The following is a 27,125-nucleotide window of genomic DNA, read 5'->3' as shown; positions in this document are numbered from 1 at the left end:
GAGTGAATTTTTCAACCATATCAGTTCATGAAAGCTATCTACTGAGGTATATAGAGGCTCCAATTGGTGAACATAAACAAAGAGAAAAACCATTCTAGTGAAATCAGAGCCCTTGAAGGACTAAAACCATTTTTCCACTTCATGATTGCCTAATGTCTTATTTCAAAATAAGTCATCACATTAACAGCTTCTTGTAAAACTAGCCTGTACTAATATATTGCTCAGAAATTCCATGGCTAAATCACATCATTTGAGGTTGTCATTCCATGATCTTAAGTGTCATTCTTGGAAATCACTCCTAGGTAAATCTGATGGAATTGTGCTTAATGACAAATAGGGCTCTGCAAACGAGATAAGCTTAGCAAATTTTTATTTATTAAACTGTATTGATTTTCATGCTTTAGAAGGCACGTCAAATCAATTTTAAAAACTAAGTCCTATTAAAAAAGCAAGTTATATTCCTACCAATATGTGAAATTACTATAATAGGAGAGCATCATAGATTTGGAGGTAGGGGAACCCAAAATGCCATTTTCTCCACTACCTTCATTTTACAGATGAGGAAACTGAGTGAAAGAGGGATTAAATGACTTTCCAATTGTCACATAAACTGAACTTGACAGAGACATAATTTGAACATGGGTCGTCTCACCCCAAAACCATTACTTTTTCTACCATACCATGTTGCCTTTCCCAGGAATTAATGTTCCAAGAAAAAATTGCTTTCTGGCATCTTTTATTATTTATGGCCTGTGAATTTTAACTAACTGGCTTTCTGATCTTTGCCAGGTACAGCTGCTTCTAAAAAATTTGTACCTAAAAATTCCATCTTGTTTCATCTGTTTCAGTGGAAGAGGCAGAGAATGTGATGAAATTCATGAATGAAACAACAGCTCAATGGAGGAATTTGTCTGTGGAAGTGAGAAGTGTCAGGAGCATGCTGGAAGAAGTAATTTCTAACTGGGACAGGTACAGCAATACTGTGGCCAGTCTGCAGGCCTGGCTTGAGGATGCTGAAAAAATGTTAAACCAATCGGAGCATGCAAAAAAGGTAAGATGACTTCATGCAGTTGAATAGAGTTCATTTGAATTTGGCAAAAAGTAAATAATTATTCACTTTTATACTCTGCTTTAAAGTTTAGGAAGTACTCTCTATACAACCCTATGAGGTAGTGGATAGAGGTAAGGACAAGGTGTGTCAAAGGAATTCCAAAATGAGGAATTTCTCTCTTAATGATGCAGTTGGGCATCTCCTGGGCAATTTTAGAATCTTAGATAATTATTTACAGATCCTGAGAAGGTATGACTTGTTTAGGTTCATACAGTCAGTATATGTCACCAACTGGCTCCATTCAGCCAAACATTGTCAGTCAAACATGTATTTAATGTACCTACTATGTGCTAAGCACTGTTAAATTCTGGGATTAAAAGTAAAAAATAATCCCTGTTCTCAAGGAATACCCAGTGTAATGGGGAGAGATTATGCAAACAACCATGTACAGACAAAATAAACCCCAGATAAACTGAGGGGGGGGGGATCAACAAAGGATAGGCACTGAAACAAAGGGGAAATCAGAAGTATTTCTTACAGAAGGTGGGGTTTCAGATGGGACTTGAAAACAAGGTATTCAGAAGGTAGAGATGAGGAGGAGGAAGAATATTCTTGGTTTGGGGGAATAGTTAGTGAAAAATGTCTAATTGGAAGATAGAAGGTCTTGAGTGACATTGGATTGGTGTAGAGCGAAGTATAAGAAAAACTAGAAGGTAAGGGGAGGGAGGTCTTGAAGGTCTTTGAACCCAAAACAGAGGATTTTAAATTTTATTCTGGAAGTGATAGGGAGCCATTGAAATATACCAGACTCCTTTTAATCAGAGCAAACATTAGCTCAGTTGTATTATATACATGTACCAGTACTATTTGAGTGGCATGTGTCTGTATGTTTTTTTTCCTGAACACATATAAAGGCTTGGGCTCACAGGGTTTAGAGGTGGTAGGGAAGCTAGCCTAGGCAATGATTACAATTGGAAAGAGTATTCTATTTGACACCAGAGGACCTAGACTCAAATCATAGTCCTAATAGTGTGTGTGACTGATCAAATCACTAAGCCTCTCTGGCCTTCAGTTTTTACAGATGAGAAAAGCCCAGAAAAGTGAAATAACTTGCCAAGGGTCAAACACAGCAAAGAGCAGAAGGGAGATTTGAAGCCAAATTCTCTGACTCAAATTCCAGTTCTCCTTTGAACTGCAGTATTATTCTGTTATTGTTTTTGTTGTTGTTGTCGAGTTGTTAGTCATCCTGTTGGATTCTTCCTGACCCATGGGCCAATCTGTCCATGAGATTTTTCTTGGCAAGGATGCTAGAGTGTTTTGCAATTTACTAAAGCAAAAATCCCCTTCTTAATAGACCATTTTTCATTTTTGCAGGTAAAAGAGCCATTGTAGGTAATGGTCTTTCTTCTACTAATGGACCACACCAATGTAGAGGATTATTTTCTCTAGGCTCTTATATCCTTTACCATAAACTTTTGTTAAGGATATAAAATTTGGTAAACAGAAAAAAAGGATTATTGAGAAACAGGAATAAAAAAGCTTAGGTTGTAGACAATTCACTAAACCTCAACATCCTTGTCCATAAAATGAGGTGTTTGGACTAAATGGTTCTATTTCCCATTCACTTTAAAGGAGAATTTAAACATAGGCTTTCTCCACCTTTTCTTAATTGAAGGCCCTTCAGATGGTACCTGCTTCATGAATCCCTAATCTTCTACTTAATTTTTACCCACATACTCACCCACACCAAATTTAAAGTGACCTTTCTTAAATATTCCTGGAAAACTTCTCCTCCTCCACCTTGACTGTTTAATCCTTGGCTTACTTTAAGTCTTATTTAAAGTGCTGTCTTTTACTGGAAGCCTTCCCCAACCCCTCCTAATTTTAATGCCTTGCCTCTATTGATTATTTCTCATTTTTGTTATATATACCCTGCTTTTGTTTGCATTTTAGCTCCCCAATAACTGCTTTTTACCTCTTTTTGTATCCACAGTTATTTGCACAGTTCTTCATTTGATTATGTTTGTGGTACAAACTAATTTACTTGGAATAATATTCAATTAAAATTTTAAAATAGCATATAGATAAAAAGATTCCTCTGTGCTTGGGCCAGAGAAGGCACTTAATAAATGTTAATTGATTGATTGATTTCTCCTATCTTATTGCAAGATCTCTGTTTTATTCTTACCATACTTTCCCTTAAATTAGAATTATTGGGGCACATTTCTTTTTCTCCTCCTTTCAAATGTTAAACTTCTTTAGAGAAGAGTCTGTGAAGAGTCAAATTACTTTTGAATATTCAGTGCCAGTGTTCTGCCTTGTACATGGTAGGCCTTTATGTGTTTGTTGGGATTGAATGACTATTTTGGTTTGCCATAGCAGATGAGTTGGCAAGTAAAATACCCCTCTAAATTTGTTCTCTAAGCTTATGTATGATATAAGTAAAGCACATTTACACATCCTCTGATGTGAATCTGCTTCCATATAGATGGCATGTTTTTGGCCTAGCGAAGGATGATGGAGTTTCCATTCCCATCCCAATTCAGCTGTTTTGATAACGTGGCGGTGTGCCAGTCAATGTCATATGTGTTGATGCTTTTGTGAAGTGAATCCACCAGAAGCAGAAATGTTCTCTTCTATTTATGTAGGGGAACCTCCTACACATAGTTTATTATTAAAATAGATTTTTAAAGACCTTAAATGCTAGTGAATTATATCTGGCACCTTTGCAGAGACTTTTAGCTTGCAAACGGAAGGATGGGGTCAAAACAAATAAATTGAGAGGGGACTTATTTCCTTTATGATAAATATGTTCATCTGGTAGCTAAGTGACTCAGTGGATCACACAATGGGCCTGGAGTCAGGAGGACTCAAGTTCAAACTTGGCCTCAGACAATAACTGTGTGACACCAGGCAAGTCACTTAAACCTGTTGGCCTCAGTTTCCTCATCTGTAAAATGAGATGGAAAAGAAAAAGGCAAAGCACTACAGTATATTTGCCAGGTAAATCCCTAAAGGAGTCACAAGAGTTGGAAATGACTGAAAACTACTGAATAATGATTGTTATTCTGAACTCTCAATGAAGGAAGAACAATGTAAAGATGCACCTTAAGCATCCGTGACCTAACTCTTTCAATGTCATTTGATTATGTTTGTGATACAAACTAATTTACTTGGAATAGTATTCGATTGAAAATTTTAAAAGCATATAGATAAAAAGATTTCTCTAAACATTTTTAAGAGCTGAATTGCAATATAGAATAGATGTGTAATGAGGAAGAGCTGAGTTATAATCAGATCCTAAAACATTTACTAGCTTGTGTGATCCTGATCAAGCCACTTAACCTCTATCTGCTTCAGTTTCCTCATAATAGCACATACCTCCCAGGACTGTGGTGGAATAAAATATTATTTATAAAGTACTTTGTAAAGCTTAAAGTGTTATACAAATATATGTTTTGTAGAATAGAGATAGTTATAAGCTAGTGAATAGAGCTGATGTTGGAGCCAAAGAGACCTAGTTAAAAGTCCTATCTCTGACATATAGTGGTTTTGTGATCCTGGACAAGTCAGTTATCCTTTTAGTACTCTACTACTTCAATTAGGGAATTTCCTCAACTGAAAATTCTCTAGAGCAATATTATAAGTCCTGACTGTATCCCCCATATTGTCATAAAATATAATCTTTATAGTCAATCAACAGAATTTATTAGATGCTTACCTTGGTCCAGGCACTGTGATAAACCCTGGACATACCAAGAAAGGAAAAAAAAAAACCTCAATACCTTTTTTTCAAGTAACTGGAATTCTAATGCTAACAATTATGCATATACAGTGTAAATGGAAGTTAATTTTAAAAAGATAGCATTAGCATGGGGATATAGGGTTGGAGACTAGGAAAGACCATTAGTATAAGAGGGAATTTCAAGTGAATTTTAAAGGAAGCCAGAGAAAGCGAATCAATGAGCTGAGTTTACAAATGGTTTCTGTAAATTCAATAGTCATATAAAACATCACCTAGAAAAATATATGCATCATCTCCATTATAAGGCAATATTTTTCTACAGGTTTTTTAAAAATAGCTTATAATATCATTATTTTCTATAGGATTTTTTCAGAAATTTACCTCACTGGATCCAGCAGCACACAACTATGAATGATGCTGGCAATTTCCTTATTGAAACATGTGATGAGACTGTTTCTCGAGACCTTAAACAGCAGTTGCTTTTGTTAAATGGACGGTGGAGAGAGTTGTTTATGGAAGTGAAGCAAGTAGGTGTTTCTCAACCATTTAAAATTATTAATATGCTTTTCATATTTTGTAATGGTTTTTAAAGTATTTTGTATTTTTTTAAAGCTTAAATCATTTACTAAAGTCTGGCATCTATTTACTTAGAATTGTTATAAGTCCTTTTCTACTGTAGTTCTTTTTTGGATACTTTATTATAATGTGGCAACACTTTCAAAAGACTTCTACAAGACAATGCTAGTGGTGTAGTAGGTATGCCAGGTCCTCACAAGCTAGAAATACTTTGATCGCAGTCCTAGAAAGAGATAGTCTTCTTATGACCAACCTACCTAAATTCATTCATCCCCAGAAGTCAGTCATACATCATGAATGAAATCTTTGGGCCACAACAACTCATCAGACTTTCTGCAGTAATTTTATTTATACAGAAATTACAATCTGAATAGGGGAGGAGGTTACCCAGAATTATCAGGTAACCTGCTTTCTATGGAGAGAATGTATGTATGGTGGAAGATCTCAAGATTAGCTCAAATTGACAGGCTGGATGGAGAAAGTAAGCCTGGTGAGTGATGGCATCCATAACAAAGGTTCCAAGCTTATATGTTGAATGCTTAGGAAGATAACAAAGCCAGCAGTACAGAAAGGAAACTCATTTATAAAACTGATCAGGAAATTGATAATTGAGTCTGAATCCAAAAGGCCCAGGAATCCAGGAAAGTCCTTAAGAGTTAATTCAGAAAAATGCCTTAGTGGAGAGAGAGCCTTGATAGTGTTTCTCATATTAACAAACAGTGTTTTACAGCATTGGTCAAGCCCCTCTTATCTGAGCTACTGCTTTGCAACTGTAGGATGAGATAACAGAGGAAACCACAGAACTTTTGAAATAATGAAGAAATCTTGATTTGTATTTGGTTAACATTTTCCTTCCCAATTGCTTTGTTTCAAGGACTTTAGAAAAATATGTATCAGTTTAAAATTTAGATGGAGAATAAAGTACTTTTCTTTTCTAAACTGGCCCATAAATTATTTTGATTTATCTATATGGTAAGTTTTGAGTTTTATGTGTTGGTTCTTTACCTCATACATAGTAAATTACTGTCTATTCAAAAATTTAAACTTTAAAACAAATCTCAGAATTAATATTTTTATAAAATTATTTTTATAAAACTTATAAGGTTAATTATTTATTGGATCACTGTACAACAATACTTTTACAATATTTTACTTTTATTTTTTTATAGTATGCTCGAGCAGATGAGCTTGACCGAATGAAAAAAGAATATCTAGACTGTGTTACCAATTTGTCTGTCTTCACTGCTGAAGCCAATGGGAAACTTTCTGAGCCTTTGGATGTTTCTTTTCTTAATGTCAAGATGTTATTTCAAGATTTAGAGGTGAGACTCTCTTTTGAACATGAAAGAATTTCAAACCCTGACTAGTTTTACATATATCTCCAGTTCTTCCCTCCCCTGCCCAAGTTTATCACATGCTCTCTTTAGCCTACTGTCTAAACTTGTCATAACTATTATAATAATTGTCAACATGCATTTTCTATTGGATATAGATTTGTTCCTTAGCTTCCAAATATTTCTAGAAAAGAAAAAGTCATGAAACTCTACCAAAAAGATCCAGTAATCCATCTTTCCCATGCCAAAACAGGTATTCTCTCAAAGGTCAACAAATGATGTTTGAAATGTCAAAGTTAGCAATCTTTTCTCTGTATACTTCTTAATGCAGATAACAGCATTTTTAGAGTTTTCATGATTCTATACTCTTCTGTATTCTATATTCTCTCTGTTTCTCTTTCTCTTTTTCTCTCTGTTTCTGTCTCTGTGTCTGTGGCTCTGTCTGTCTCTCACTTAGGTTAACAACACTTGTTCTAGACATTTTCCTGTGATCCAGAAATGCATTCCCAAATGCTTGCTGAATATTTCCACCTAAGTGCCTTACTAGCAAAGCAAAGCAATAGGAAAGTAAAATCATTATTTTACTTCCCCTACTCCCAACTGGCTTTTGGTCCTCTTTTCTTTTTTCTGTTTATCAAACCATCAACCTTCCTTTCATCCAGTCTGAAAATCTTATTTTGATTTATCTCCTTTACTTTTCTTCTTCAAAATCAATAAATCTTGTCAATTCCAACTTTACAATATTTTCGAAGTCCTTTCCTTCCTTTCAATTTCTATGATTCTTACTCTGATTCAGGCTCTTATTACATCCCATTGGGGCAATTGCAATAGCCTTTTAAATTATCTCTAGATTTTGGATCTATTTTCTCTCCAATTCATTCACACAATGATTCCAAATTAAACTTCTGGAAAAAAAAAATCCTTAAAAAAAAAAAAACTTGCCTTCTGTTTTATAATAAGTACTAAACATTGGTTCCAAGGCAGAAGAATGGTAAGGTCTAGACAACTGGGATTAATAAACTTGCCCAGGGTCACACAGATAGGAAGTGTCTATGGTTAAATTTTAATCTGGGTCTGGCTCCTGTCTCTAGATCTGGCTATTAATCTACTGATCCACCTTATCTGTCAAAGGCATTCTTGATCTCTAGTTCTTTTTTATTTTCAGAAACCTTCAATGGTTCTTTCTTGTTTGTAAAATAAAGTCCACACTTTTTAGTCTAGCATTCAATATCTTCCTTCTATAATCTAGGATAAAACTTTTATTGTGACAGAACAATTGGTTATATTTTAAAATATACTACATTGCATTTATTATTCCTAATATGCCAGTCTAATTACCTGCTACTAATCTTGCCTCTATTCCATCCAAACACGTCCATATATATATATATATATATATATATATATCCTAAATTCTATTAAAATTGTATAGCCTGCTAGTCCCTAAAGTATTGTGGGATTTTCTGCTTCCTAGACTTTACTGATGATATTCTCTCTACCTAGAAAGTCTTTCACCTATCTTGACCTTCAAACATTTCATATGACCTACCTTAAATGCCACATCCTACACAAAGTCTGTACAGATGTCATTTGTCTCTCCAATGAAATCTCATAGAATGTTGTACCTCTCCAAGGAATGTACTTCATTATTCTTTGTTCTATAGTTTCCTGTTTACATATATCTTGTCTTCACTAATAAAATGCAAACCTGGAGGATGGAGCTATTATTCATTGGTATTCTTTTTTTTTTAATTCCCTTCCAGTAATTAACAATGTTTGATTCAACAAACTCTTTCTTAAGCACCTACTGTGTGTGAAGTACTATGTTGGACCTGAAAGAGATATGTAATTTAGATAAAAAACAGCCTTGGACTTTATGGAGCTTACTGTTCTGTAGTCAAGGATGTTACACCAACTTAACCATAATACAATAAGGTGATTCAAGAAGTGGAAAACCAAGCACTTTGCAACATTTTAGGATAACAGAACTATATAGATAATAAGGTACAGGGAAGGCTACAAGGAGAGATCCTTTAGGTAGGCTTTATGGTGGGAGTTCAGTTTGTAAAGAGATCTGGGGGACAGTGAATAGTCCAGTTTGGCTGGAATTTAGAATATGTGATAGGAAGTAGTATTAATTGAGGCTAAAAAGGTAAAGTGGCATAAGACTATAAAGAACCCCAAATGCCGTTTATAGGCCCTTGAACTACAATTGATTGCTAAATAAAGAGGCACTGAACATTTTGGGCAGAGGAATATCATGATTGGATTTATGGATTTAAATGAGGATTAGTCTGACAGAAGCTTGAAGGATAGATTAGAAGGAGGAAAGATTACAAATGCTAAGAGCTTCCAAGAGTCTATTGAAATAGTCTAGACAGATGGTAATGAATGTTGATTCTAGTTTGGTCTCTGTGGGCATAGAGAGGAAAGGATAAATTCAAGCTGAATCAACGCAATTTAGTAACTTATTGATTATAGAAGATGGGAGAGCACCAAGAATCAAGGCTAAAATTAATGTTACCTTTATCCTTTACTTATAGTAAATACCCAAGGGGGGTTAAAAATTAGTTGTAATTTTATTTTAAGCTTTCATGATATAATAAAGCAGTCTAGTATGGTCATTCAATTGAATCCAGAAGACATTTCTGTCTTCTCTTATCTCTGCCTTGTTGCCATATAGATTTGTTTCTATATCCAGCACAGTACCTTGCACATAGTTGCTAATAAAAATTTGTTAAATTCAAATGAATAAAAAATAGTCAAATGTAAACCCTTCAGTAACCAGTTAATTAATCAGCAGGTTTTTATTAAATTTCTATTAAGAGCCAGACACAGGGACAAGTCTTGGGATTACAAAGAATAGTAATGAAGCAAGGAACATATATACAGTCAATGAAGATACAAAAAAAATTTAAAAGAAGAGAAAAAGAGTACAGATAAACAACTACATTTGAAAAATCACATTTCTTTAGTTAAAGCCACTTGTATTGTTAGCACTTGCTTTTAAATTATTCACCTTAGTGGCTTAATTGTTGGCATCACCTTCTCAATGGTATATTTGAAGAAAATAAAAGGAATGTATTATGTGAATGTAATAAATGGCAGCATTTAAAATAAAAATGAAGGATGTCTCCTAAAGTATACTTTTAAAGGTTGCTATTGGCATTTACAAAAAAGAAGTCTGATCCACATAGATATTTTAGAAATATAAATGCTATTTCAGCTAATCTGAATATTTTCAGAGTATGAGTATTTAAATGATAGCATTCATACTACTTGCAAAATATAATATCTTTATTTACTAATTGATTGACATGAATCTCAGGAATGAGTGATTATGAGTATGAAGACCTACAAACATTTCTTAAATGCAGAAATCTTTATAAAATACATTTCTTCTGTTTCCTGTGGCATGGTTAAAGAAAGCTGAAGTAACTATCTACATATTAACATAAAAGGCTACTTTCTACTGATTCCTAATGATGATTTCTAACAGGATGTCAAGCAGAAGATGCCTGCTATGGAAGCTCAGTATAAAATTATTACAAGGACAGCACAACTCATTACAAAAGAGAGTCCCCAAGAAGAAGCTCATGAAATACTTGCAACCATGTCTGGACTCAAAGATCAGCTAAATAAGGTTATAAATGAGGGTTTTTTCTTTTCTTTTTTAATGAAATTTACAGTGTGCAAAATAAACAGACAAATGAAAAACAACCACAATTGTTTTCAGTCTTTTTTTGGTGACACTGATACACAATTGTGTTGTAGTCATCATCATTGTTTTACTAAGGATAAAAGGTTTTTTTGATCCCTCTTTCTCTCTCCCCCTTCCATCTCTATCTCTTTTTTTTTATGTCTGTATATACATATTTATTAATTTATATTCAGGAGTCCCTATGTATGTATATGCTCATGTATCAATCACTTTCAAGTTTAAAAAGCATTTCCCTACAATATTATTTATATGAATGTGTATCCATCTATTTGTAGCAATTACATGGGTAAGAATTTTTTAAAATAACAGCACAATTATAAGGCACAGTATTTTAAGATATGCAGCACTCTTTGCACATAATCTCCTTTAATCTTCACAAAAGCTCTACAATATAAGTATTATTATTACTCACATTCTATAGAAGAAGTAATATAGATTCAAAAAGGTTTAAATTTTAACCTAGGTTGCACAGGTATTAAGTGTCAAGTAGGACCAGAGCTCGGGTTCAATTTATCTTGGAATTCAGGGATCTCTTTACTATTAACCTATGCCTAAACAATACAATTCCTTAGATCCTGAGGACCTCCAAGGCCTAACAGAGTACATTGCCCTTTGTAGATTTATAATAAAGGATCTTGGGTTGAATTTTTGAAGTAAAAATTGCCTCTATCAAATCAGAAACCCTAATAGTTATTTTAAAATTTTTATGTAAGAAAGATCCTTTAGAGGGGCAGGGGATCAGATAATGAATGAGAGTGTAGAGCAAATCTAAGTCTAACCTGTTTCTGGTAGAGACTAATGTGTCAAGTGTCCATAGAATGCTTTTTCAAAGGTTACTAGCGATCTTTGATGGAGTTAGTTATTATTCTGCTCTTTCTGTATCTTTGAACTTAATCTTTGTCTTAGAACATAATATATTATATTCTTATGATATTACCAAAAAACACAAATATTTCTCCCCACACCTAATATCTATTGGACTTTTAGAAATTAAAAAAAAACTTGAGTAGTTTCCATAAATTAGAGAAATAATGTATTGAATATTTAATAAGTTATTAGTTAAATAATTTAAAAAATAATAACTAGAATTAGGAGGGGCTCTAAGGTTTGCATTATATTTTCCAAATGCTATCACATTTGGTCCTCACCATGACCCTATGAGACAGGTTTTATTATTCTCACCATTTTTCATATAAGGAAATTTAGGCAACAGAGGGGTTAATAGGGTACATTAAAAAAAAATCTTGCAAAATAGAAAAATAATGCAGATTTGGAAACAGAAGATTTGGATTCAAATTCTAGCCCTATTACATTCTAATTTTTTGACATTGAGTAAATTATCATATCTTATCTATAAAATAAGAATAATGCTAACTTTGATGTTCATACAATATGAATGTGAATATTTTTTTCAAACTTTAAAGTGTTATGTAAACATCAGCTATAATTATCATTGTTATTACTACTCTCATATACCCTTAAGAAATACATTCTATTTGTTGGGGTGAGGAGGTATTTATCTTTCATTCTTCATACCTTGCCACTCTCCTGAGACATCAAATTCATATTTTAGTTCATATTACTTCAAAACTCAATATATGATGAAAAAGTGCTGTGTTTAAGGAATAGAACCTCTCATTTTAGATAATTTTTATATCTTTATACTATGTATCGTACATATACTATTAATTTAAAAATACCTGAAGTTTTCAGCCTAGTCAGTCCTATTTTCTTTCCTTTTCCCTGGGATATGAACATAATTAGTCATTTCCTGACTATATGATAACAAGGGAGGTTCAGTGATACTAAGAGTGATTTAGCCCACACAATGGTTTAATTCACATTTATCAGCAAGTAAGAAACAATTCATTTAGATATTTTGTAAGTGTGGTGCCTATATTTTAATTCAAGGAAATATAGAAATCCATTGAGGAATACATTATAGAACTATAAGTGCCAACTTGCAAGATCAATTTACCATAGTAAATGTAAAAAAAAATGTTATCTCAAGGTAACCATATCATTTCATATGATTTGGAACTTTGCTATTTAATGAAATCATTGTCTATTTTTGAAGGTCAAAGAATTTTACCCTTCATTACTTTATGAGACTCAACAACTGTTAATTCCATTGGAAGAACTAGAAAAGCAGATCACACTCTTTTATGAGTCACTTGAGAGAATCAATGAAACCATGGCACTCCTTGAACGTGAAGCACAATCTACGACCCTTTTTAAACAAAAACATCAGGTAAGAAAATGTCTTTTACTTGTTTAAAGAGCAACTTATCAGATTTCTAAGGAGCCAACATTTCAAGATACTGAAGAAAATGAATCCCTCTTCTCCGAAAGGGGTAGTTTAAACACTCCCAAACTGTTTGCCCTTCTTAACAAATATGGACCTCCTCCCCTATTGTCAGGAGACTATATAGTTGAATCTCCTTTCCACTGGCAAGGATGCATTTTCACAGAACTATATATAATTACTCTCTCTTCAGTCTTTTTAGTGTATCTGAAATGGGATTGTAGAGAAGATAATCTTTTTTCTCCTAGCATTCAAAGATTAAACTCAGAGCTGTACCTCATTATACCATCTTCAAACCAATTAAATTCATAAGATCATAGATACAGAACTGGATAAGACCTTAGAGACCACTGAATGCAATCTTTTTACTGAGCAAATGAGGAAATTGATGGACAGAATGTGAAAAGTGATTTGTTTGGCATCACACTACTTGTAAGTGTCTGAGGCAGAATTTGAACTTTGTCTTCCTGATTCCAAATCAAGTACTTATTCATTAGCCCACATTACCTCTACATTAGTAAAGAAAGACAACATTCATGCAGTGGCAATCTATCTACACTTTGTAAAATAAGTAGGATGTAGCTGAACATTACTTTAGATGAAGTCCTTAGTTTTTTGCAATTAGATTACATGTTAAAGATTTTGAAAAACAATCTGTAAAGAGACATGCATATATAATGTGTGCCATTTTGTTATACAGTATGTTTGTGACTAGTTAAAGCATAGTTTTGACTAATTTTTCATAATCTTAAATGGAACATCATTTGGAAGGCAATGTAGTTTATGAAAAATGGGATTTTATATTTGATTTTAAAGAAAAATAAGGAACCACTAGAATTTATTGAATGGAAAGGCAGAGTAGATAGAGTGGTTAAATGGTGATACTTGTACTTTGATAGAAGCTTAGAAGAAAATGGACTAGACTGGGAAAGATCTGAGGGAAAAAAAAGACCTAACAGGAGGCTATAACAGTAGTGTAGGTGTGAGGCAATGAGGGCTGGTACCAACAGGGTGGCAGTGGAAGAGAAGAAGAGGGGTTTATATATTAGAGATGTTGAAAAAGTAAAATCAACAGGACTTGACAACAGATTGGATACAGAGAATAAGAGTAAGAAGTTGAGCACGAGAGGTTGTGAGTCAGAGTGACTGGGAAGATGGTGGTATCCTAAAGAGGAAAAGGGAAGTTAGGAAGAAAAAAAGGATTTTGGAGAAAGATAATAGGTTCAGTTTTGAACATATCAAGAATATAATGTCTACAAATGTCCAGTTAAAGATGTTAAATAGGCAGCTAGAGATACAGTGGAAGGAACGAGAGAGACTTTGTTGTTGTTTTCAGTCATTTCAGTAATGTCTGACCCTTTGTGACCAATTTGTGTTTGTTTTTTGGCAAGGATACCAGAGTGGTTTTCCATTCCCTTTTCCATACCATTTTAAAGATAAGGAAACTGAGACAAACAAGTTAAGTAATTTGCACAGGGTCACATAGCTAGTAAGTGTCTGAAGTCATATTTGAACTCAGGAAGACAAGTACTCTCCACTGTGCCACCTAGCTTTCTAGGAGAGAGGTTAGGGCTGGATAAATGCATCTGAAAATCATCTGCAATGGTCCATCAGTTCTTGTATTTTAAATAGTTACTATTCATAGAAGGTGAGTTGGGCCCTGAAGTGAATAAGAGGAGAATGGACGGTTTTTAATAAATTCTTCAGTACTATTAATGATCCTAAGCTTTGTCTTGAAACAAAGGTTTGTATTTTTAACAATAATGCTCTTATCATAATGTTTTATGGCTATGAGTTATAAAATACCATGACCTTTAGAGAATTAAGATTGAAAATGTCTCATCATTAAGCCTGCACAATATATTGATTGGTTTTTCTTTACTGAGTTTATTTGATGTCAGGAAAGAAAAGGATTTGATTTAGTGGGTAGTGAGAAAGATGTAAAAAAATCAACAAAATATTTAAATGCAGAGAAGAAACAGAGCATGAGAGGATACAAATAGAAAATTTTGTTAATTCAATGTCACATTTAATATATATTTATAAAAGCAAACTATACATAACAGATTATAGTTTAGTATATAGCCTTCTTATTTGCATACTAATATGTTCATGTTTGTTGGTGATTAGTTTATAATAAAAACAGAAAATTATTTTTTAAAAATTAAAGTTGGGGTTTATACAACAGGTATTGGAGAGGGACCACAATGGGCATGAGCAGGCTATATTGAATTATCACTTGCTCAGATAAATACTAATATTTCTGGAATAATATATCACTCAAGATAATAAAAACATAACAAAAGCAGTATAGAAAGATAAAGGCAAGTGAAAATCAATAGCAAAAAGATTTAAAATATCTGGTAAGAGTTCCTTGGATTTTCAGTAGTTCCTGGGCAATACCAATTTTAAAAATATATATTTATTTTGCCCAAATGGCACAGATGAGTCCCAGATCTATCCACCTACAGGCAAGTAAACTTAAACTACCCAATATGTTTCATTCATTCTTGGCTTATTTCAACTCTATTATTTGCATGAAGGTGTTGTTGTTAATTACTAGTGTTCCGATCAACAAAACCAGTGAAGATTTTCCCCAAAGAAGTGGCATAAAGGATATTATCAGAAAGAGAAGGGGGCTGGTCAAGCAACAAGAGTGGAAGATAACTGATGAATAGTTCTTGAAATCTAATGATATTCACTCAATGTCAGAGAAGTAAAGGACAGCTTGAGTACATTGGATGGAGGATTTATGGAAGGAATTGCCCAGAATGCAAGGACATGGACTATTGGTGAAATGAATCATTGAAGGGAGTACCTTCTTTGATGACATCATTGAACAACTGAAACATTTTCACAATCGTATCACTTTTCTATTCATTTTGAATCAATCAGTGTAAAGTTGACAGAAGGCAACTTCTATAAGTTGCTATTGAGCGCCTTCTCTGTATACTTATAAATGTTAAATAGTATTAGATCTGAGGAAAAACATTGTGTCTAGTTTAATTGATAAAGAAATTGCACAGTTCTCACATCTATTATGTCATTCTTGTATTCTTATAAGTATTTTGTTGTTCTAACTCAATTAGTGAAAAAGCTGAGTCAAATATTTTCATTTTAATACTGCAACATTTGTCTATTTTATAATTTTCCATATTAGTCATTTTATCTGTAATTTTATCTATCATTCTTCTTCCTCTCATTTAAATCTCTTTTCTTATTCTTACATATTTTAAATCTTCTTTCTTTTTTCTGTCTTCCATTTGAGTCCTACCCCAGTGCTTCATTGAAGTTTAAAGATGACCATAGGTTCTTGAAAGTTATACCAATTGAATAAGAGGTCTCAAAAGTCCTATCAAACAAGAAAGAATTAACATATGGACAAAATGATGGATTCTGTGACTTTTCCCCTATATACATCTAATTTCAAATATTTTATTGACAAATTGGTTATCAAATGATGAGTTACTTTGGATCAGAACATCTCTTAAAGATCATGCCCAAAGTTCTAGAGACATTGCATTTGATTGATGGAAGTAGTAGTGGCAATAAAGAAATTATAAATTCATGAAATGCAGAAGTATACTTTCTATGTACATTAATATCCTTATTTTATAATACCATTTGTCTATAGAAACAATTCTAAGTTAGCCATCATAAAAATGTTTTCAGATGTACTTAGCATGACAAGCTACATTTTTATTGTTTCATTAAGTAGACTTGTCTTACTTAAGCATGATATTCTTCCACTGAGTATAGTTAATTACTTTATTTACTGAATGAAACCATCTGTGAAAGAATGAGGAGTTGGGGGAGAAGTACTTGTAAGGCTTAGTGATACTGAAGTCAAGGTTCTTAACATTTTGTGTGTCATAGAACCCTTTGGAAATCTAATGAAGTCTTCAGATATCTCCTCAGAATAATATTTTAAAAGCATAAAATAAATAGAATTAGAAAAAAATCAATTATATTCAAATACAGTTAGAAAAAATATTTTTAAAATTAAGTCAATGAAACTATGCTAAGAATCCCTCATCTAAATGAATTTATTGAGAGAAAAGAACACCTATGTGTCCAAATGCCATTCAAATGCATTTTCACCACATCATCTTATTTATTCATAATATTTCTTTCATCATTAAAATCCTATTTAATACACTAGCAAAATAGTTATGAAATTTTGTCATATATGTTTCAGTCTAATTAACAGATAGCTAATTTCCCAAATCTTCCAAAGAAGGGGAAGATTTGTTTTTCAATTTATAAAGGCAAAACTCAATAACAAAAGGACTCTACTAGTCAGATTTGCATGAATTTTACCCAAAAAAATCAAAATCATCCATTAAAAATAGGTTTGCATAGTGTATTCCATGTCATTGCTAATATGACCTTTAATAACATTGTGAAGTAGGATTATACCAATTTTAATGGAGAAACCAAGCCTGAGAGAGGTGAAGAGACTTGTTCAGATCACTAACTACTCAGATATACTCCACCCTGGCTACTGTAAGATTTAAATTAATATCTAATATTCCAATAATTATATTTTATAAAGTTTATTAATAATTACTTGAAGTAGCAGGAAATAGAAGTTTAAAAAAGAAAACTAATTATCTAACAAAATGAAGACCAAATGAGCAAAAATTCTCCTGGCACTCACCTCATGCCACCTCCACCAAACCTGATCATAGGAAGAGAGAGTGAGAGATGGTGCTACACCAAACTTATGTCCTCTCTACTTCAGCACATAATATGAGAAGGAAAGTGGGATGCTAGGAAATGAAGCTCTGGGGAACATATTCTAATTGTACAACCTTGCCTGTGATTCCCTTGGGAAATTAGAATGTAGAAATATCCCAGATTTACTTGCCTAGTTTCCCCATGTAATCAGTACACATAGCCAACTTATATCTCTAAAGATTTTCAACTAGAGGTACATAAATTATTGTACTTTATAAGAAAACCTACTCTACATCAAGAAGATCAAGAATGAACTTTGGGTGTGATTGATTGAACTGAAGTTTGATTGAATATTTATTTGAATGTATACTCCTATGCCAAAAGGAGACTGCCCCCTAATTCATTTTTGTCTATGTGCTCAGCAAACATCGGTTTGCTATCTGTCTCTCTTCTATTTCCCTCTTTATCTAACTATTGTAACTTGTAATTTCCCCCTTAGAAATTGAATATTGTATACATCTGTAGTTAGAAGTGCTTTAGAATTACAAGATGATTATGTTAAATGATCAATGGGGAGACTAGTCTCCCAATGATCATCAGGGGGGATTGTGAAGATTGGATTTTGCTATCTCCTGATTGTAACAATGAAGATGCTTAGTCTAACAAAATCAGGGATGTCTTGGGAACTTTGCATTACTCCACCCTACTTTGTCTAACAAAAACCGGGGAATGTCTGTAACCATGCTTAAGGATTGAGTATTTAGGAGGATGTCCTTTGATAGAGAAAATGACAAATCAGAAACAGCTGACAGATCCCTGGGCTGTCCTAAGTCAAGCTTAGTCTACCATTGGTGCAGAGGAGACACAGGAAAGTGATGTCAAATCGTCTAGGTTTTTGGCAGGGCTTCCTCTCGTCGGGCTCTTTTCCCCAGAGAGGTGGCTCTGGCTGGCAGTGTGCTAAGCGTTCTGACATCTTGGCATGGTGGCAGCTATTTGTCTGGGTTTTGGTAGTGAGTTTGCCCTTGAGCTAATTCAGGTTCAGGCATCTTAGCTTAGCCCTCTTGTAGTTCAGGCTGATTCCTTCCTCCTTTACTCTCCAAAACTTTATCTTCCTAGAAGCTTCTAATCCTCCCTCTGGCACAAGCTAGGCAGGAGAAATCCTACACCTTTTCCTTCTCCATTCTTCTTAATTTCTTTCCACTATATTAATTAAAATCACCATAAATTTCCAGCTGACTTGGGTATTTTATTTGGGATATCCCATGGCAACCAATAATTAATATAGTTTAGATCACAACACTAAAATTATCCTTTACAAAATTACAATAATTTAAAGATAAAAGGGAAATAAAAGAGAAAGTGAACAAAACTAATGATTGCAAAGTACATTGACAAAAAGCCAATTAGAGGCCAGTCCCCTTTGGCATAAGAGTGTACATTAAAAATACATGTTTTCAGAGGTGGTGGGTAGGGGGTGGGGGGGAAGAAAAGAGACTGATCTTTGTTTCCAATGATTAATGTTTGGAAATGACTAAATAAAATAATGTTTAAAGAAAAAAAGAAAAAAAGAAATGTTTTCAACCCCCCCCCCCCGCCCAGTTCAATTTCATTATATCCCAAAGTTAATTCTGAATCCTTTTGCTGCAGGTTTCTGCAGGCATATCCATGGCGTCTTCTACAAATAGCTCACTTTCTAGATTTGGGGAGGTAGCAAGTTTCTTATCCTAAAATTACTCTCCAGCAAGAAAAAATTTCTCCCCAGACCTTCCCCCATCAGTCATGTTGGGTTGATTGATATATTACTAAGCTAAGAACTTTAAAAGACTGCAGACCACTGCTGATTCTCTACTTCTGAAAATTAAAAAAATAAGATATATAATGGATTCATTCCCTGGGCCTCTGGTCCCTTGGAGACAGCCTTTCTTTATTTTCTAGCATAGATCTAGTTAGCAACAATCAATAAGGTTCATGATTGTACAGTTTTTATAGTTCCATGGGCCTGATGGCATGTAAAAGACATTTTATGCTTCTGATATTTCAATAAAGTGCAACTTATTAAGGTAGAGGAGCTTTCAGCATCTATGCAGGTTCATTTCAGTGATGCTATTATCATCATATGAGACCTATTGGTTGAACAAAATCAGGAGTTATATGGTTATTGTAATTTTGATTCTTTATTTTATTCTTATATTCTATTATTTCCACTGTAGCATTTAGATCAAATATGAGGATAATTTGTGAAGCAAAGGTAAGATCTCAGAAAACTCCGTGTGGTTTTTCAACATCTGATCTAAAATAGAGCAACCTTAATGACCTAAAAGCTACAGATTTTCTTTTTTAAAATTTGAATTATAATATATTTTTCCTTTTTTTCTATAGGAGTTGTTATCTTATCAAGAGAGTTGCAAGAAGACTTTGACATTAATTGAGAAGGACAGCCAAAATGTTCAGAAATTTGTGGCGTTGAGTAAGGTGTTAAAGCACTTTGATCAGAGCATGTTGCAAAGGAAAGTTGCTGAGGTTCATGTTGCTTTTCAGGTAATTTACTGTTTCTGGTTTAAACTTGCCATTTGGGAAAATGTTGGTGAGAGAAGAACAGAAGAATGTACTAGTGATCATGGCTTTGATTTTCCCTTTGATTTTTTTTTTTGCTACTGCATTTTATTTTTTTATTTTTTTTAATTTTATAGTATTTTATTTGATCATTTCCATAAATTATTCATTAAAGACAAAGATCATTTTCTTTTTCTCCCTCCCACCCCCCGTAGCCGACGCGTGATTCCACTGAGTATCACATGTGTTCTTGTTTCAAACCCATTGCCATGTTGTTAATATTTGTATTAGAGTGTTCGTTTAGAGTTTCTCCTCTGTCATGTCCCCTCAGCCACTGTAGTCAGGCAGTTGCTTTTCCTCGGTGTTTCTACTCCCTCAGTTTGTCCTCTGCTTATGGATAGTGTTTTTTCTCCTAGATCCCTGCAGATTGTTCAGGGACATTACACTGCCACTAATGGAGAAGTCCATTACGTTCGATTATACCACAGTGTGTTTGTCTCTGTGTACAATGTTCTCCTGGTTCTGCTTCTTTCGCTCTGCATCACTTCCTGGAGGTTCTTCCAGTCTCCATGGGCTACTGCATTTTAAATCAATACAATCAGCTACATATTCATAAGCTTGGAGAAAATGTTATCTATCATCATTTCTGTTTACTTCAGGTCTAGTGGTTGCATTAAGGCTTCCTGTTAAATATTTTATTAAACATAAATACTTCATTAGCAGTGTCTAGATAGACATAATATACTTCATTCATTAATAAGAGAAATCATTGTCTTTTGACTTTGTTTCAAGAATATGGTAAAGAAAACTGGTGAGTGGAGAAAGCATGTGGAAACAAATAGCCGTTTAATGAAAAAATTTGAGGAGTCCAGAGCAGAATTGGAGAAAGTTCTCCAGATTGCCCAGGCCAGCATAAAAGAAAAAGGGGATCCTGAAGCACTTCTGAAAAAACATACGGTAAATTATACTCCTTAATGTTCATTCAGCATGAGCCTTATATAGGCAGGCTTGAAGAAAGAAAAGTTCCAGTAATGAAAACCCCATTACCAATGCAGATTGACACCTGCTCAGTAATTTACAATCTTAGAGAATTGACTTGCCCATAATTACACAATCAATGTGTGTCCAAAGCAAGATTTGAACCTGTAACTTTTATTCTGAGGTCATCCTTGTGTCCACCATACAAGATTCTTTCTCAGTGTAGGCAGTCTAAAATAAAATATGAGAACAAAGAGTTTTAATCTAATGCCAAGGGAAAATGTGAGATTGTTCAACACTATTGTGAAGTCTATTGAACCAAAATAATGGCAAATGAGAACTTTAAAACAAAATTATTTAATTGATATAACATTGGATTATTATAGTGTCCTAGAAAGTTATAATGGTTTAATGATCAGAATCTTTAATGATTAGTTCCCAGAAAATAGAATGTTTGGATAATATAAAAACTGTAGAGATTAATAAGGATAATCTAAGCCTACTGACTTGTCCATAACTTATCCATGAAACTTTAAAACACATACACATACACACACAACAGTTCTTTCTAAGTGAATAATATCAGAGTTGTAGGTAGAATGCTTAAACTCCAGAAATCAAAGCAAAAGCATAATATCACATGACTTTTATTAGATATTTATTGAACCCTCTCCCAGTGTTGAAACAGACCACTGTTTATCTTTAAAAATATTAAAGCTAAAATTATTTCTAAGTAAATATGATTTTGCTGAACTTTGTCCACTTTGAAGATATGATATATCTTGAGCACTGTTTTACAGGGGTATCAATGTCATTTGTCAACCCCCTAGTCCATATTAATGACCCACATTTTTACATTTGTACAATGACAGCTCTTGGCTGAGAGACAAAACACTGAACAAAAATTCAAAAGCAGATTTTATTTTTGAGGCTGAGTCTCTCAAGCTGGAGTGAAACAAACATTTATGGACCCAAGCTTTTTGCCGATTGATATGATCTGCTTGATATTGTTCTGCTGCTCTATTTCCCATTTGACCACCCTTTCTGTAGCTGATGCCTTCCTGCTCTAAGGGTTCATCATATTGGTGCTGGCACTAATGTGGACACCTCATCAGAACACATTATTTCTCAAAGCTGAGTTTGTGGTCTGCAAGCCTTAGCCTCAGCATCCTACAGTAGCAAGGATTACAATCATTGCTTACCTCACAAGTAGATTTTCATATAAGACCTTCAGTTAGTGTACATCAGTGTTGCTGCATCCTTTCTTCTGATGTAAATGTGAAGAAATACTTGAAATATTTGAGTAAGCAATTTTTTTTGAGGGATAGGGCAGAAGCCCACTAAGGAATGCTTATTTTTAATGGAATTATAAGAGTCATAAATATAAATAATTTTCAAGAAGTAAAATATTTTAAATTCTAATCATAACTTTTCTTTTGCTTTTCTGATTGACCTCAAAAAAGAGATATATTAAATATGAATCATTGTTATCTTGGGGTTATGAGTGAATAATTCCCCCTTTTCTTCTTAAATATGACTGATGTAGTGGTATGCATGCTTTCTAATTGGGGAATTGTATTTACTTCCTCCCCCTAAAAAAAAAAGAAATGGAGATATGTTAAATCAATTCTACACATGGCAACTGATTCTTAATTGTGTCTAAATTCAAATTCAACCCTCAAGTGAACTAGTGAAGAGATTTAGCTAGCTCATGTTAAAAAACTTTATTGTTTCCTTACATGCCATTTTATAATCACTTTCATACCAACTGGTTTCTGTGTTAACAATGGTAAATAGATAGAGCTCTTAATTGCTTTCTTCCTCTCTGCAATCCCCAAATCAGGAGTTTTTTAGTCAGCTGGATCAGAGGGTATTAAATGCCTTCCTGAAAGCTTGTGATGAGCTAACTGACATCCTCCCTGAGCAAGAACAGCAAGGTCTACAGGAAGCTGTTAGAAAACTCCATAAACAATGGAAGGTGAGTAATTATGTAAAATCCCATTTGCCAAGACTGAAGAATGATAGGACGAATATATTAAAATGAATCTTTTAGAAGCAAAATGGGAAAATTATTCACACCAAATTTCACTGTCAAAAATGTGTTAGTTAAAATATTTAGAAAACTGACTCACACAGAGATTTGTCTATCTGTCTGTCTGTCTATCTATCATTCATAGCAACTTTCTAATAGGTAAGTGGATAAGGAATATGATCCATTTTTTTAATAATTAGAAAATTTTAATGACCACTTAAAAACATGTTCCAAATGGCTAATGTTGAGAAAAATGAATTTTAAAGACCTCTGGAAGATTTTACCTCACACTATTCAAATTGGGAAAGAGTGTAAACAATTGTTAACAATCAATTTTGAGAGGCTGTGGAAGAATGAGCATATGAGTGCAATGTTGCCGGAGTTATAAAGTCATGCAAAAATCCTGAATATCTGACAGGAATTATTCTAAAAATATGACAAAACTGTCTATGTCATCCAAAAAAAGTACCTGAAGACAAGGCATATATATATATATATATATATATATATATATATATATATATATATGAAATCAAAGACAGAATAAAGGCCAAATATACATCATCAAGTGAACAGCAAGCAACACTCTTAAAAACTGCTGAATTTTCTTTCTAGAATTTTTCACATTTCTGCCTGTATTAGCCCCCCATGCATTCTAATAAAGAAATACAGGAAGACAAAGGTTCAGTCAGAAAACTAATATATCTAATGTCATATGCAGTTTATAACCATAATATCTCTCTGGGAAAGAAAAATTTCCTTTCTATAGCTTATCATTTAAATACTAAATCGCTCGCATCATCATTACCAATGTTATATATATATATATATATATATATATATATATGTGTGTGTGTATATATATGTATATGTATATGTATATGTATATGTGTGTGTGTATATATATATATATATTTGGTCTTCTTTGTGCCATGTAGGATCTCCAAGGAGAAGCTCCCTATCATTTACTTCATCTGAAGATAGAAGTGGAAAAAAACAGGTTCCTAGCTTTAGTAGAAGAATGCAGAACTGAGCTTGGTCGAGAGAACAAGTTGGTGCTACAGGAAGGCAGTGAAAAGATCATTCAAGAGCATAAGGTATGTCTTGTGCACCACCAAGTGGACACTAGTGGAATTTTATAGAGTTCAATCATTATTTGAAGGTAAAGTAGTGTGTTAATAGAAATGACAAATATCGGAAATATAAAGAAAATAAGGTAAATATATGGAGAATAAAAGAGGATGGGAATGATACATACTATGCTTACATTAAAAATAGCAGCCACAAAATCAAGAGGAAAAAAGTATCCAAATTAAAAAACCTAAAGGAAACATAAAAGCAGAGAATAGTTGCATTAGAACACATATATACTTTATATACTTTTAAACAAATTTGAAACAATGTTAAACTTGTGATTTTTCACATACTTGTTTGGCTAAATGTTATTTTTTGTTTGTGGTTATTAATATACAATTTTTAAAAAGATAATAGTTTTAGCCTACCACGAAATGGCTCGTTTCCCCAAACGAGAATCTTTGTTTTCGGGACACATGTAGACACTTTTTGTGACTTCCCACAATGCTTATAGCTTCAGTTATTTCTCATTAGATTTTCTTCAGTGACAAAGGACCCCATAATCTATGTGAGAAAAGGTTACAGCTGATTGAAGAGCTCAGTCTGAAACTTCCAGCTCGTGACCCAGTGAGGAATGCTCCAGAGAACTGCCAAGCCACTCTTAGAGATCTTAAAGCTATGATTGATAGCACTTATAAGAAGCTAATGGAAAACCCAGATAAATGGAAGGATTACAAGACTAGGTAGGTATTCTTGGGAATTGGATAAAAGTTTTGAAAGAATAGTTCTAGCATATTGGCTATCTTAATTTTGCTCTACATTGACAAGTTATTTATAAAGAAATATTTACCTATTCCCTATAGGGTCTAAGGCATTGTGTTTCATGTGTGTAATTAGAATTTCGTACCCCAGGACTCCATTTCCCAGAATCCCACTTTCATCCTCACATTGCATCCTTACGTTTTGGAGATAAAGGTTCTATAGGCCTGCCTTCTTATGAGCTTCTCCCGCTAATACAGTGGGGGAAACTTCCCTTTACTCAGGCTTTTTACTTTTGTCTTTTTATTTACTCTACTTCAAGTGATTATTAATAAATCTTATAAAATATAATATTTAGAGTTGGATATTGATTTAGATCTTACACTGTCTATGAGATAATTTAAAAATCAATATTATACATGGTTCCTGCCTTAGAGAACTTATAGTCTGATGAGGGGAGATGACTTAAGACATCTAAAAAAATAACTATATGCCATGAATTTCTTTTCATTAAATAAGTAGATGAAAAGAGGGGACATCATTTTATCTTTCTTATGTAAATAAATATTGTTAGTAATGGCTGTAAAATCTCAAATAGATCCATAAATGTTCCATTGTAGAAGCACTTAGAGTGTGGAGGTAACCCCAAGTTCTTCAAAGCTATACCGAAAGAGTACAGCAATTTGGAAAGAGTTGGATAGACCGAGTGACAGACCATGTAACTGTCGTCCAAGGAGCATGCTAATTAATTTTAAGATCACCATGTGGGTCACAGGAGATTAATTGCTTTAGCCATAGAAAAACTGTCTCGGAAGGTGTACAAAGGTTGTGGCCTATTTCAGAAAAAAGGGGACCCACCCTGAACAAAATCACAGGTTCTTGAAGTACAGAAAAAAAATTTCTTTATAGCACATGGAAGTGATATAGCTTGTGTCAGAAACTTAACCACCAAAAGTAGTCAATAATAATATATGTGTGTATTTTATATAATATGGCATTTTGAGACTTATTTTATATATACATATATAGAGGCTATATGTAGATAATGTTTATGTATTTAAACATATAAAAATACAAAATATTTTAAATAAATACAAAAATATAAAAAATAAATATGTACTTAAAGACATTTTGAGGCTTCTATTTTCAATTTCATTTTTAAAATTTGTTAATTTAAATTTAATATATTATTTTAAGTATTTTAATTTAATTCAATATTTAATGTATAAACTATATTTAATAAATTCCAATTAAATTAAATAATTTATACATAATTTGTACAAATAAATACAAATATATAAGATATATAAAATTATATTATATACAAAACATATATGAAAGAAGCCTCAAAATGCCTTTAAGTACATAGATTCGATATCTGCCATTCATTATTCAGGAACTCTTTAACTTCCTACAGGATTTGAGACAGGCAGCACAGGTTCACTAGCCTTCTATGCTGTCTATTGTAATTTTTCTCCTTTTTCTGTTGTTTGCTCGAGTTTATCCCTTCTTTGCTCCCCATATTTGGCTGTGCTCTTGCTCCTCTCATTTTGTTTTGGTTTTGGGGCTGTCAGTCTCCCCTCTTGGAGCTTTGTCAGATCTCTTGGTACAGTCTCTAGGGGAGGAATGTTAGCTTCCCTGTCCTCTGGAGGCTTTTGATTGGATTGAGTTCAATTGGGTTGGGCTGTGTGTTGTATGAAGCACTGAGGCTCTGAAGACTCCAGGAAGGTTGGGCCACCCAGGCTCTCTCCAGCTGCTTCTCTGCTGTCCGCAAGTGCCTTTGCCCGCCTCCCTAAACTCTGAGGAGTTCTGATGGGATTAGCTCAACTGGATTGGTCTGGTTGTGCCCGAGGCAAGGGTGAGACTGGAGCCTGATGGAGGGACCCAGCCACTGCCCTTTTCTCCCTGGCTTCCTCCCTGCTGTCCAAGCTGGATGCTCTGAGCCCGGCACCCCGCTGCTCACAAAGTAGACCCTGCAAACCAGCACCTTTGCCCGCTCAGAGGTTCCCGCTTCTGCTGGGGGGCTCAGCCCTCTGGGTTGTGGGGGAGGGGTCCTGGGACCTTCTCTCTGCCTTCCCCTTAGCCCTGAGTTTTCTCGGATTCTGGCTTTTTTTTTGGGGGGGGGGGTACCTTTTTATTTGAGTCCAGAAGGAGGGTTCCCTGCTTCTGTCCTGCTGTTCAGATTGAATTTCTGTGCCCGAGGAGCATTCAGTCTGTATCAGTTAAGGAAGGGTCTTCCACGAGGTCTGAACTTTTGCTGCTTGCTAAGCTGCCATCTTGACTGCCTCACTAGCCTTCTACGGCAGGTTGAAAAATC

General features: G+C 33.9%; 1 protein-coding gene across 19 annotated transcripts in view; it reads left to right on the top strand.

Annotated features, from left to right (window-relative positions):
* The window catches only part of SYNE1 (spectrin repeat containing nuclear envelope protein 1), a 569,990-nt gene that overhangs the window by 197,501 nt on the left and 345,364 nt on the right, over positions 1 to 27,125 (top strand). For all 19 annotated transcript variants that reach the window (XM_016428964.2, XM_056818948.1, XM_056818954.1 and 16 more), the window contains 10 exons: positions 849 to 1,051; positions 5,159 to 5,323; positions 6,542 to 6,694; positions 10,206 to 10,349; positions 12,505 to 12,678; positions 19,792 to 19,950; positions 20,758 to 20,922; positions 22,787 to 22,921; positions 23,914 to 24,072; positions 24,584 to 24,792. In XM_016428964.2, the coding sequence (XP_016284450.1) occupies positions 849 to 1,051; positions 5,159 to 5,323; positions 6,542 to 6,694; positions 10,206 to 10,349; positions 12,505 to 12,678; positions 19,792 to 19,950; positions 20,758 to 20,922; positions 22,787 to 22,921; positions 23,914 to 24,072; positions 24,584 to 24,792 (1,666 nt within the window). The remainder of the gene's footprint in view (positions 1 to 848; positions 1,052 to 5,158; positions 5,324 to 6,541; positions 6,695 to 10,205; positions 10,350 to 12,504; positions 12,679 to 19,791; positions 19,951 to 20,757; positions 20,923 to 22,786; positions 22,922 to 23,913; positions 24,073 to 24,583; positions 24,793 to 27,125) is intronic.

This window comes from Monodelphis domestica, chromosome 2, assembly GCF_027887165.1.
Source record: "Monodelphis domestica isolate mMonDom1 chromosome 2, mMonDom1.pri, whole genome shotgun sequence".
Taxonomy (NCBI): Eukaryota; Metazoa; Chordata; class Mammalia; order Didelphimorphia; family Didelphidae; genus Monodelphis; species Monodelphis domestica.
This window is presented reverse-complemented; position numbering and strand designations above follow the sequence as displayed.